General features: G+C 41.4%; 1 protein-coding gene across 3 annotated transcripts in view; it reads left to right on the top strand.

Moving 5' to 3' along the window:
• The first annotated feature begins 4,464 nt into the window (after positions 1-4,464).
• LOC129830174 (E3 ubiquitin-protein ligase MIB2-like) overlaps positions 4,465-14,344 on the top strand; it is a 100,941-nt gene continuing 91,061 nt past the window's right edge. For 2 of the 3 annotated variants that reach the window (XM_055892507.1, XM_055892509.1), the window contains exons 1-2: positions 4,465-4,588; positions 7,661-7,705. In XM_055892507.1, the coding sequence (XP_055748482.1) occupies positions 4,522-4,588; positions 7,661-7,705 (112 nt within the window). In that variant the 5' untranslated portion in view covers positions 4,465-4,521. The remainder of the gene's footprint in view (positions 4,589-7,660; positions 7,706-14,344) is intronic. The other variant, XM_055892508.1, reaches the window with a different exon arrangement.

Consider the following 14,344-nt stretch of genomic DNA (forward strand, 5'->3'; position numbering starts at 1 on the left):
GTCTGCACATGCTCTGAGGACACGGCTTGGGATGCCGTCTGGGCCGGCAGCCTTGCGAGGGTTAACACGTTTAAATGTCTTACTTACGTTGGCTACAGAGAATGCAAGCACACAGCCGGCGACGTGGGCCCATGCTGCGTCGCCGGCTCAATGTTTTCCTCAAAGTGGGCGAAGGAGGAGTTTTGCTTATCTGGGAGCGAGGGCCTGTGTCTGCGACGTGTCTGTGAGGTGGCTGGCTTTCCCTTTACAATCCATGATTGTCTGGAGTCCCTGCCACATGTCTTGTGTCTGAGTCGTTTTGCCTCTTTGATTGCCTTAGAGGTCATAGCTGGTCTTTTTGTACACGTCCATGTTCCCAGTCACCTTGCCATGGTTAAATACGTTCTCACTTTGTTTTGCACGAATGCTACCATCTTTCCAAGTTTTTTGGTTTGGATAAATTCTAATCGTCAGTGGGAACAACATCCTCTATGCACTTCCTGATTTAACCCAGTCACCGAGTCAGTGTACGTACGTTGATACTATTCTCAGAGGCGACCCGGAAATGTCCTAATCTTGAATCATAGATTCTGATTTTCGGTTGTGTTTTCCTCTGATTTACTTCATTAAAGTCCCCAGCTACAACAAATGCTGCCTCAGGATGTGGTTTGCACAAAGCCCAGTGTAGTTCCTTGAGAGACGTCATGGTGTCGGCTTGGGGGGGAATATACACGGCAGTGACGATGGTCATTCGGGAGGTAAAGCGTGAGGTAGTTGCGTCTGCATTTCATTATTCCAGATTGGGAGAACAAAAAGACTTGAATTCCTATACGTTACCACAATCGCACCCTGTCACACCATGAGTTGTTAATCATGAAACATACCACTCAACCTTTCTTTTTATTGAATCATTATTTCTTCCTGTCTGCGCGATTGACCTGTCCTATCTAGTCCTGAGTTGGCCTGCCTTGCCTGTTATATGGATGACAAGACTGTCCTTGTTTACAGACATAGAACAGAGCAGCAGGCTTCATTATTAGAATTAGTCTGCTGTGTGGTTCACCACCACCCCCTTATCATTGGCTATTTGGCAATAGGAATGTCAGCTGCATGTGAGTCGTTCCATGTAATTTCAGCAAGCCATGACACCCACCATCTCAGATTGTTCTGAAATCGTTTCTGTAGATTAACATTGTATGGTCATCCTCACAATTCAAGCTAGTCCTTCATTAAAGCAATTCAGTTTGTCCTTTAGGCTTAATCTGTGTTCAAGAAATGGCCCCTAAAAAAGGTCTGGATTAGTTACTGTTAGACCATTCTTGGTGAACAAGCAGAACATTAGGCTACATCAGTTCTAATGGTTTCAATGTTATGGTCTTCAATGATAAAAGTCCCAAACACACACTGTAGTGTTTTACAATGGTGATGATATTGGCTTCTATTAGAGCTGTCACAACATTTTAGTCCCTAGGCCATTTCTCCATCAACGTTTTGGACTAGGAAAAGTCTTCATATGAGAATTGCACCATAAGGATAGCCCGCTCAGAGAGCTACTTGTTGGACTATTCGAGAAGAGTTTGGGTTGAAGCATTAGGTTGGTAAGAGAAGGACATATTGAATTGCTTTCATGGAGGACTGGCTTGAATTGTGAGGATGACCACACAACGTATTTGAATAATGTGCCAAATCTATTAGGTTTCTACCCAAAGTTGCAAAGGAAATGTTATCTATTTAACAAACACAATAGTGTAGTGGTATAGCAGGAACGGCTGCATTTAGTAGTCAAAAGCAGGTACATTCACTACTTTCAATCTGTAATTTCTCAACGGGGGGAAAAAATAGGGAATACATTACATAGTATGTAGAAGCAATACTACAAGCCACAGCTTCATACTAGTTGTCAAACATAGAACTGATACTGGTTGTTGGGGTGGGATTGGCATGAAATGTGAGGGGGTCCGTGGAGGGATTTTTGGGGCGATTCCTGTGTGTTGTACTCATTGGTAGGAAGAAGTTTGGTCCAAATCAGATGTTGGGTACTATATTTATTTAATATTACCTGAATCCTATAAATTTAAAATGGCCATTTTGGGTGCAATCAATTAGCTTAATATCTCAGAGATCAACTTATATTTCAACAAAATAACGTTGCAGGAATTCTAATCACATCTGTTCTGAAATCGTTTATATAGTTAGTAACAATCTCAGATGGTGGGTGTCAATCCTCTTTCTTGTGCTTTTTGAGGTGGAACAACCCAGTAGCCTGTTCATGTGACTGTTTATAGAATGACTGGCTGCAAAATGTACTGTCTTGTTCATGCCCACCACAGCTGTGCCCACATTACTGAATTACTGTCCATGACCATGTGCTGTTCAAAGCGTGAGAACAAACACACACACATTATTCCCATTCCTCTTCCACTTCCCTGGCTATACCTCCACACACACAGTATTTATTATTACAGTATTAATGATTGCTAAATATTGCACAATTTAAGCTCTTGCCCCCCAATCCCTCCTTCCGCAAAACAAATGTTGTGCTAAAATGTTTATTCTACTGAGCCATTTACTTTATGCTTGTATTTATATATTTTATTTCTTATTGTTGCATTATCGAGAAGGAACATACAAGGAAGCATTTCGTTGGAAGGTGTATACCATGTGTATCTCGTACATACAACTAATTTAACTTGAAACACACACAGGTCTACTCACAGTCCATGATTGAAAATTGGAACCATGGCAGGTGCTCATTCATAAAGTCCCCTTCCATATGGCCCCTTTTCTTCCCCCCAAAAGCACAACCCCTCTCCAAACACATTGCCCCCTCTCTCCTCTCGCTGCCCCCCCCCCCCCCCTTCTCTGTTCTTTGCCCGTCTGTTCACTGGCAGCAAAGACAGAGAGAGGTGTCCCTGGGGTATGGAAAGGAAGGCTGTGCAGCACAGTGTGTAAAATGCGCACGCGCACGTGTGTTGACGAGGGAGAACACGGATTTAGCAGCCGAAGAGAAACCTGTCCGTGTGTGTACGTGTGCATGCATGAGCGCAGGTCTGAGTGCGCTGCCTGGGCAGCCACTTTCCCCGCTGCCCTCCTCCGATAATCCCTGCTGACACGGCGCACAAAGGACTAAACGCTGGCCGCATCCTCCAGGAAGGCCCTCTCCACTCTGCCTGTCTGCCCTCCAGCTCTGATTACCCACACAGAGGCTGAATACAGGGAGGATGCTGCTGCCGTAACGCCGCCTGCCTGCGGCTACATAACCTCTGGTTCACTGTCCACCACAGCATAGGGCTCTAGCTCCAGGATCCCCTCCCCCTCTCTCACTGGAGGTGTTCCAGGAGGTGCTGTAGAACTCTGTCCTCACCATCTTGTGCAGATCTGAGGCTGCCGCCTCCTCCCCTACCCAGTTTTTGTGTCTCTCGGCTTGCTGACTGTGCCGCACGCGTCTATTCCAACAGGTAAACCTACGAACCGAACCACAAATATGTAGCAGTACTGCAATATTTAAATACATTTTCACTAGTTTCAGGGTGATATGAGAATGCTATCTGCACATTCTGACAGTAAGGTTATTCCTTATCACATTTCTGGTAATACAGTGGCAATGCATGTAGCCTATTGCTTTAACTGTTGCTATAGCTATTAAATTGTTTTGGTTTGAATGTTCACAAAAATTAAGGGAGTGTATTTTTGGTAACATGGCAGTAACCTGGAAACATTTTGTTTTCTTCACTCTGAAATGGAACATGAAGATTTATTTTATTTTAAATATGACAACTGCCCCATTTGCGTTAGGGGACATAGAAAGGGCAACCAGTGAAATATTTGCATGTGCACAAAGACCGTAGCAATTTAACCAATACTACAATGGCTACACTACTACGATTGTGCAATATGTAGTTGGAAACTATAGTAAAGCCAGCAGATAGGCTTGGCCAGGCAGGCGCTACCTTCTACAATTGTGTAACAGGCTAGTGATAACACGTTTTTGGATGTGGCAGAATATTTTATCAAGACATGTTTGCAGAGCTCTAGTTTGTTGTTTGAGATTGAGGTGCCAAAACTGTGACATATTTAGCGTTAGACTCATTTCGCACATGAGGGGTAGTCTATTTGATCATACATAATAAAAGTCTTGCCCAGCTATGATAATACTTTTACACTGGTAATTTTATTCCCCTGAACATTTTGGTTGATCTAAGCACCTACTGTAAATGTTCAAAGCTACTGTTGTAACCTATCAGTGTTGAATGCATTTAATGATACGGGATTTAAACAGGGCAATTGCTACAACCCTTCAACATATTTTCACAGAAAACTGTATTTCTTTACATTGTTTGTCACAGATAGTGAGTCCAGTATGTTCTGTCCTTGAAAAATAGACAAAAAACTGTTAGTTCCAAAAACACAGAGCAAAGTTCACCGCAAAACAAATAGGAGAGATACTGCTGGAACATATTTATTCTCCTGTTAGCAGGATGACTGGTCCATAGTGCTAAGTTAGTCACATTGACAAGGCACTGACACAGCACAAAGCTGCTCATGGTGTCCTGCGACTCTGGAATACAGCTCTTCAAGATGTTCAGGAATGGGCTGAAGATCATGGGAAGTGAGTTTACTTCTCTCTCTTTAAGTGTACAAACTACTGTAGCTCACTGTTGCATTATTTAGAGTAATAATGGTATACTCAGTAGGACTGGGTACTGTTCAAGCTTCTTTTGAGATTTGTGTTTAGGTCTGTTATGTGGTTTGTGAGTGGTTCAGAAGCTCTCTGATGTGAAAATTAGACTCTCATTTGCCTAGGCGACATTGTAGAAGTTTGTGTAGGTAATCTGTAATGTCATACGGTAACGAAACTTTTTCTGATTGGGGATGAGGGGAGAAATTGGACTGTGTCAGTTATAGTAATAATTTGAACATTTTGTTACGTTAAAGCCTTTTGCTAAAAATACATTACCCTCGTCAATCTACACACCATACTCCATAATGACAAAGCGAAAACGGGGTTTTAGAAATGTTAGCAAATTTATTTAAAAAATCTGAAATACCTTGCTTACAATACAGTACCAGTCAAAAGTTTGGAAAAACCTAAGGGTTTTTCTTTATTTTTACTAATTTCTACGTTGTAGAATAATAGTGAAGACATAAACTATGAAATAACACATATGATATCATGTAGTAACCAAAAAAGTGTTAAACAAATCAAAATATATTTCAGATTCTTCAAAGTAGCCAACCTTGACAGCCTTGATCACAGCTTTGCACACTCTTGGCATTTTGAAAATAAGGCTGTATTGTAACAATGTGGAAAAAGTCAAGGGATCTGAGTACTTTCCGAATACACTGTATGTATGTGTGTGTACATATACACTACCGTTCAAAAGTTCAGGGTCACTTAGAAATGTCCTTGTTTTGGAAAGAAAAGCATTTTGTTTTTGTCCATTTAAAATAACATCAAATTGATCAGAAATACAGTGTAGACATTGTTAATGTTGTAAATGACTATTGTAGCTGGAAACGGCAGATAAAAAATAATTCTGGAATATCTACATAGGCGTACAGATGCTCATTTATCAGGAACCATCAGTCCTGTGTTCCAATGGCATGTTGTGTTAGCTAATCCAAGTTTGTCATTTTAAAAGGCTAATTGATCATCAGAAAACCCTTTTGCATTTATGTTAGCACAGCTGAAAACTGTTGTTCTGAATAAAGGAGCAATAAAACTGGCCTTTAGACTAGTTGAGTATCTGAAGCATCAGTATTTGTGGGTTTGATTACAGGCTCAAAATGGCCGGAAACAGAACTTTCTTCTGAAACGCATCAGTCTATTCTTGTTCTGAGAAATGAAAGCTATTCCATGCGAGAAATTGCCAAGAAACTGAAGATCGTACAACGCTGTGTACTACTCCCTTCACAGAACAGTGCAAACTGGCCTAACCAGAATAGAATGAGTGGGAGCCCCCGGTGCACAACTAAGAGTAAGAGGACAAGTACATTAGAGTGTCTAGTTTGAGAAACAGACGCCTCACAAGTCCTCAACTGGCAGCTTCATTAAATAGTACCGGCAAAACACCAGTCTCAACGTCAACAGTGAAGAGGCGACTCCAGGATGCTGGCCTTGTAGACAGAGCTGCAAAGAAAAAGCCATATCTCAGACTGGCCAATAAAATGAAAGATTAAGATGGGCAAAAGAACACAGGCACTGGACAGAGGAACTCTGCCTAGAAGGCCAGCATCCTGGAGTCGCCTCTTCACTGTTGATGTTGAGACTGGTGTTTTGCAGGTACTATTTAATGAAGCTGCCAGTTGAGGACCGCTCAGTTTGGCCGGGGGGCCAGCTCTAGGAAGAGTCTTGGTGGTTCCAAACTTCTTTCATTTAAAAATGGAGGCCACTGTGTTCTTGAGGACTTCAATGCTGCATACATTGTTTTGGTACCATTCTCCAGATCTGTGTCTCGACACAATCCAGTCTTTGAGTTCTAGGGACAATTCCTTTGACCTCATGGCATGGTATTTGCTCTGACATGCACTGTCAACCTTGGGACCTTTTATATAGACGTGTGTGCCTTTCCATATCACGTCCAATCAATTGAATTTACCATAGGTGGACTCCAAGTTGTAGAAACATCAAGGATGGTCAATGGAAACAGGATGCACCTGAGCTCAGTTTCGAGTCTCATAGCCAAGTGTCTGAATACTTATATGAATAAGGTATCTGTTTTTTATTTTTAGTACATTTGTAAAAGTTTCTACAAATCTGTTTTCTCTTTGTCATTATGGGGTATTGTGTGTAGATTAACGAGGACAATTTTTTTTATGTAATCCATTTTAGAATAAGGCTGTAATGTAACGAAACGTGGAAAAAGTCAAGGGGTCTGAATACTTTCTGAATGCACTGTACTTACATGCATACAAATAGGAACTCCAGTTGGGTCTCGACCACTGGTATCATATGAACACGCATAAGACATGGCTAAATTTGTATAATTGCAGGAAATTGGCTTTAAAGCTGTAACATTTTCTCTGCCACATGGCAAAATGTGTAGAATTTCAGGAAATAAGCTTGAAAATGTAACAAATGTCTCTGCCAAAAAGGGGTGTGAACAGTATAACAGTTTGGGGTCTCATGGCTTGCAAAGTGGGGGTTTGTTGTAACTACTCTGATAAATGACAATATCCAGTCGGACCTTAGCAACCTAGGACATTTGTGTGACCGGACCTTCTCAAATAGTACTTGAGTAACCCTGATGTATAGCCTAAATTTGGATGACGGAATAACCATTTCACTGTCTGTGCACCCCCCATTGTAGTGTTGAATTTGCCTCGTCTAACATTCTATTGTGTTAGTCCCACTTTCTAGAAAGTACATTCTTTATTCCTGTTGGAATATGTCTTCTGTCACTGGTTCAATGTAAACGGTCAATATTTGTCTTGAACAGTAAGCTATACCAAATCAAAAACAAGGGAAGTCATGAACCTGAAATTGTAAATGGCAAATTAAGTTTGTCCAGGTCATTTCCATGTAAAAGGACCCATGAGCACCAATATGTGAAGTCCATAGGAGCATGTCAAATTGGGTATCAAATGAAAGCTGTCTCTATTTCGGAGAAATGAAGGCACATGTACATTTGAACCATTTTCCATCTTAAAAATTATGAATAATCAAAGGCTTTAATTTCAGGTCAAACAGAAGGAAAGGAAAACATACCAGAAAAAGCCTTAAAAGGTATTTGAAATGCATTAAAACACAATAGTGTTGAAGTAAAGACTCCAGCCACCTACCATCAACACTTATATTTAATTTGAGATTTTTTTTCTAACTTCTGTAAATTTAAGAAACATTGCCTTTATTCCGTTACCAAAAACCCACATCTTTAAGATATTTTCTAATTTCTCTCCCTCATGAGGGAGGATAATGAAGGTTCACAGAAGTAACAAGTAACGGTATACCTATCAATTTGGTTATAGTGTTTTTACTGATATCAATTTTGTTTTTGAATTATGGGATTAAAACTCGTTGCGTTAATGGCATTTCCCAACATTTCTGCAATTTGATTGGCTACATTGGGAACTCATAGTAGTGGCAAACCACTGTTTAGTTTGGACAGTACATTCAAGTAGAGTATAGCACAGTAGAGTACAGTAAAGAAAAGAGTATAGTGATGTAGAGTACAGTACACAGTAGAGCACACGAGTTGAGTACACTAGTGTACTGTGTTAAACTGTATTCTACTGTGCTGTACTGGTACTCTGAGCTCTACTGTGCTGTACTTTGATGTCCAAAGTTGTGAAACATCTATGATTGGTTCACATTTGGTCTGGTCCGGACCAACCCAAATTTGATCTTGTTCGGAGGCAGATCTCATTAAAATAATAGCCAGTGTGTAGAATAATACCCACATATGCAAATGAGGATATTTGCATATTTATACCTTTGTGTACCTATTTAGGATATATCACAATGAAGAGAATGACATTCATATCCATAATTGTGTATCTCTGTATAGTACAGATCAGGGACGCATGATGAAATTCCTTTAACGCAATTCCGTTACTGGATGTAAATCCACTTCACCTATTGTAGTTCAATAACCAAAATATATTTTTTTCAAAGTCAATATGTCATGTCATAGCTGACACTCACATGTTGAATTTAAATTTGGAGTAGATAAGTTTATTAAAATCCTTATTAAACATTATAGGCTACTGTAGGTTTATGCAATTTTCAAAGCAAGTACCTAGCCTATTTCTATCGATATAGGCCTACCTACTTCAAGATATGTGTATGCATAGACCTATATGATGAAATACATTATTAGCCAGAGAGAATGTGCATTACCCACATTTTTTACAGCGGTCTAGATGTACTGTAGATGGTCATCAGATGTTAGTGATAGAATAGGATAACATGGCCGTTTAGGCACTCAATCCTACATTTACCAGTGGTTCACATATACCGTTGAAATGTTAGTCAAGTCAATCAAATTTGTACAATAGCATATGGGACAGATATGGCATTTTCTGTCTGATATTTGTTGTTATAGACGGGCAAAAAATCTGAAAGTGTTCATTTCTGTTTAGGAAAATTTTAATATTTCGCTATTGATATATCCGTGTCCACTTGCCTTCAGCCGATGCACTTGCCTCTTATGTAATGCTTAGAATTTTGGGAGAGGCCCACTCTCTTTGTGAAGTGAGCGATTTGATTAGTAATATTTAGGATTCATCCACCTATACAGGGTTTGAGACTTGGGTATGTGTCTTGTGCACAGTTATCAGAAAATTGCCCTCAATTTAGATGTTGCCTACTTGTATTACTGATTCTCTTCTCAATAAACACCTAGAGAGTATTACGTTGGAGGTAATTCTGTGTCCGACGGTGTGTGTGGTGACGTTGGCCTCACAGATAGGTCCTTAGCGGATGTGTGACAGAGGCCAGTCCATCTGTTATGAGGAGCAGAGCTGCTTATCCGCTCTCTTAGCCCTCAAACACAGATTGGCAGAGATTGCTCCCAACAGGTGGCCTACCCGGGGCCCAGTCCACCCCAGGGAGGACTGTTAAGGCACCCTACCCTGTCTGGCTACCACCTCTGTCTCCCTGCACATGCAACTGCAGCCCCCTGTTGGGCACACTAAATATGGACTGCTGTGTTGGTGTTAAGTTTTGGCTTGCTTGCGCTCATGCCCGCCCACAGTGCATCCGGAAAGTATTTAGAATCCTTGACAAAAAATATTTCGTAGGCAATCTACACACAATATCCCATAATGACAAGGTGAAAAAAACATTTAGTTGATTTTTGGTAATTTTATAAAAAATTTAAAGAACAGATAATACCTTATTTACATAAGTATTTAGACCCTTTGCTATGAGACTCGAAGTTGAGCTCAGGTGCATCCTGTTTCCATTGATCATCCTTGAGACGTTTCTACAATTTGATTTGAGTCCACCTGTGGTAAATTCAATTGATTTGGACATGATTTGGAAAAGCACACACAGTTGACAGTGCAAAAACCAAGCCATGAAGTCGAAGGAATTGTCCGTAGAGCTCCGAGACAGGATTGTGTCAAGGCAGAGATCTGGGGAAGGGTACCAACAAATGTCTGCTGCAAAGAAAGTCCCCAAGAACACAGAACACAGTGGCCTCTGTCATTCTTAAATGAAAGAAGTTTGGAACCACCAAGACTTACTAGAGCTGGCCGCCTGGCCAAACAGCAATCGGGGGAGAAGTGCCTTGGTCAGGGAGGTGACCAAGAACCCGATGGTTACTCTGATAGAGCTCCAGAGTTCCTCTGTGGAGATGGGAGAACCTTTCAGAAGGACAACCATCTCTGCAGCACTCCACCAATCAGGCCTTTATGGTAGAGTGGCCAGACGGAAGCCACTCCTCAGTCAAAGGCATACAACAGCTCACTTGGAGTTTGCCAAAAGGCATCTAAAAGACTCTCCGACCATTAGAAACAAGATTCTCTGGTCCGATGAAACCAAGTTTGAACTCTTTGGCCTGAATGCCAAGCGTCACGTCTGGAGGAAACCTGGTACCATCCCTACGGTGAAGCATGGTGGTGGCAGCATCATGCTGTGGGGATGTTTTCAGCGGCAGGGACTGGGAGACGAGTCAGGATTGAGGGAAAGATGAACGGAGCAAAGTACAGAGCGGTCAGGATCACAGACTGGGGTGAAGGTTCACCTTCCAACAGGACAACGACCCTAAGCACACAGCCAAGACAATGCAGGAGTGGCTTCTCTGAATGTCCTTGAGTGGCCCAGCCAGAGCCCGGACTTGAACCCGATCAAACATCTCTGGAGAGACCTGAAAATAGCTGTGCAGCAAACGCTCCCAATCCAACCTGACAGAGCTTGCGAGGATCTGCGAAGATGGTTGGGAGAAACTCCCCAAATACAGGTGTGCCAAACTTGTAGCGTCATACCCAAGAAGACTCAAGGCTGTAATCGCTGCCAAAGGTGCTTCAACAAAGTACTGAGTAAAGGGTTTGAATACTTATGTAAATGTGATATTTCTGTTTTGAATTTTTTATAAATTCGCAAACATTTCTAAAAACCTGTTTTTGCTTTGCATTTATGGGGTATTGTATGTAGATTGCTTTAATCCATTTTAAAATAAGGCTATAGCGTAACAAATGTGGAAAAGGTCAAGTATGATCTTTGTCCCTATTGGCAGTTGCAAACCGTTATCTGGCTTTTTTATGATTGTTTTGGAGTAGTGGCTTCTTCCTTGCTGAGCGGCCTTTCAGGTTATGTCGATATAGGACTTGTTTTACTGTGGATATAATAATTTTGTACCTGTTTTCTCCAGCATCTTCATAAGGTCCTTTGCTGTTGTTCTGGGATTGGTTTGCACTTTTCGCACCAAAGTACGTTCATCTCTAGGAGACAGAACGCGTCTCCTTCCTGAGCGGTATGACTGCTGCGTAGTCCCATGGTGTTTATTCTTGCGTACTATTGTTTGTTCAGATGAGCGTGGTACCTTCAGGCATTTGGAAATTGCATCCAAGGATGAACCAGACTTGTGGAGGTCTACAGTTTTTTTTTTCTGAGGTCTTGGCTGATTTCTTTTGATTTTCCCATGATGTCAAGCAAAGAGGCACTGAGTTTGAAGGAAGACCTTGAAATACATCCACAGGTACACCTCCAATTGACTCAAATTATGTCAATTAGCCTATCAGAAACTTCTAAAGCCATGACATAATTTTCTGGAATTTTCCAAGCTGTTTAAAGGCACAGTCAACTTAGTGTATGTAAACTTCTGACCCACTGGAATTGTGATTAACTGAAATAATCTGTCTGTAAACAATTGTTGGAAAAATTACTTGTGTCATGCACAAAGTAGATGTCCTAACCGACTTGCCAAAACTATAGTTTGTTAACAAGACATTTGTGGAGTGGTTGAAAAATAAGTTTTAATGACTCCAACCTAAGTGTATGTAAACTACCGACTTCAACTGTAGGTACATGGAGAGTGATTATTATTATTTTTCTCTTTTGGGGCGTATCTTCTCCTTTCCCTAATCTCCAATTATTTCTTCATCCAGGGTGCATCTCAGTAATTTCAATTATCCTAGACCATCTATTTCTCCTGGTTTCTTATCTTGTACTGTATTCCTAGCTGGAGTGATCTGAAAGAACTGCCAGGTTATCTGCCTTATTGCCTTAACCTCCAGTAGATCAAAAGGAGACGAGGACAGGAAGCTACTTTAGACTGACACAGGCTTGCTGAATTGTCTTTCTCCATTCTGATTGGTTTATTCTAAACCAAACTAGGACACAACTGACAGTGAAGTAGTCCAATTTGTGTCGATCCATACACAGAGAGAGAGAGAGAGAGAACAGGAGTTATGCGAACAGAGGGCAATGGAAAATAATGGAATGGGATGTTGATGTCTTCCTGTTTGCATGCACACAAACCCTGTGACAGTGAATTGTGGAGCGATGGTAATTAGTTGGTGCCCAGTAGTGTCTGTGGACTGAGTTAGAAGACTGGCCAGAGTTTTTAATCCAGTGAAAGCAGCCTAAACTGTAATTTTGGGGCTGGAGAAAGAGAGTATGAGCAGCCTTCTTATTCCCTATCTAATCCCCCCACTCCATATGTTTTCACGCTAAAGCAGATACCTTTAATACACAAATGACATAACCATACAAATATATAATTTAAAAACATTTATAATCATTTTGTTTTGCCTATTGCTGCAGGATTAGGATGGATTTAGGCCTATACTAAACAACGTAACTTGATACTTATCCTGTGATTTAAGACTGAATTAGACAACAAAAAAGAATGATATGAACTGAGTTCGGTCCACATTGGCATCGGTGGTGTCACTCAGAGTGAATGAATGTTGTTTGTAACCGTGAAGCCTCCTAGGTAGTGTTTTGTGCGTGGGTAGAACTAGCCTAATATTTGCAGGTTCTTTCTCTTATTGGAAGCTGTGAGTGTGAAATAGTCTTTTGAGTGAGAAGTAGCGACAATTTAAAGGAATACCTGTCCGAAATTCTGTGGGTTAGAAAATTGCATCAAATTTGAGTGTTTAAGATTCCAATCCATTTCTGACAGGCCTATGTTTTTATTAGACTCGCCCTCACACACATGCACACAAAATTCTGTAGGCTGTTACATAAAGGCTACAAGCCCACAGTAGGCAGCCCAGGCAGAGGAGGAGGATGCAGAGAGACAGGCTGATATAGTGTGCTCCATCCACATCTACAGGTGGATGGACTGCCTGCTTCTATCTATGCAGTCGCTCTCCCTAGATTCCTCTGTAGACACAGACCACCGAAGCAGCATCAAATAATGCTACCACCAACATGATCAACAGAAATCAACCAAAGCCAAACGTGTTGGCCGAGGGACAACCGAGGTAGGATTCCCCCGCCTCAACAATAGTAGTTAAACCATCGATGAATAGCATTTGTGAATTAATTGACCGTTAACGTGCCTTAGCCTCTTTGGTTGTGGCTGTGTAGACGGTCTGTTGGATCTAAGCATGCGTCCTCGAGGAAGATGTGGAGGGTTGAATATCAGTCAGTGTTTCAACAACCAGTCATTCCTCCTTGAAGAGCAATGCTATGTAAGACGGGCTAAAGTAGGCCATGTAGGCAGTCTGCCCGGTTGGCTGACTGATTGGAATACCTCTTTGGAGGTTCCTGCCTTTCTGCTGACTCAGTCCACATGAATATAGGCTTCCTTCCCGTGTTTGTTGGGTTTTAAGCCATGCTACATGCCATGGCTTCATGATGAGGGCATGCCTGTATAGCTGTTGTGTGGTAGACTGTGTGTGGCTGCTGTGTCAGGTCAGGGGTAGAGAGTAGAGCAGCGGGGCATGTTAGTGGTGTCTAATGTCCAGCTGCTCCTCTCTGAGTTAGCCCATGTCACAGCATGGTGCTCAGTGAATGTTCCAGGAAGGATGGGGGAAAAAACAGTCAGAGCTTCAGTACTCGGGTTAATAAGACCTAAGACTTTTTTTTTCTGCAGCTTCACTGACTGTGTGCTTCAGCAGTCATCGACTAAAACACACCGTATCTCTGGGATGAGTGTTGAGCATCATTGTTTTAGGGCTTAGTCTCACTGCTCTTTTAAAATGTTGTAAAGATCATAAAATGATTAAGCAATGAAGTGGCGGTGAAAAGCTTATTTACAGAAAAAGCTGTTTGGCAACAATTACTATTTGTCACAATGAAAGCTCACATTCCGGTTCTCATTTTTTTTAATTAACAATTTATTTAACCAGGTAGGCCAGTTGAGAACAAGTTCTCATTTACAACTGCGACCTGGCCAAGATAAAGCAAAGCAGTGTGACAGAAACAACAACACAGTTACACATGGGATAAACAAACGTACAGTCAATAACA

Source organism: Salvelinus fontinalis, chromosome 31 (genome assembly GCF_029448725.1).
Source record: "Salvelinus fontinalis isolate EN_2023a chromosome 31, ASM2944872v1, whole genome shotgun sequence".
In the NCBI taxonomy this organism is placed as follows: Eukaryota; Metazoa; Chordata; class Actinopteri; order Salmoniformes; family Salmonidae; genus Salvelinus; species Salvelinus fontinalis.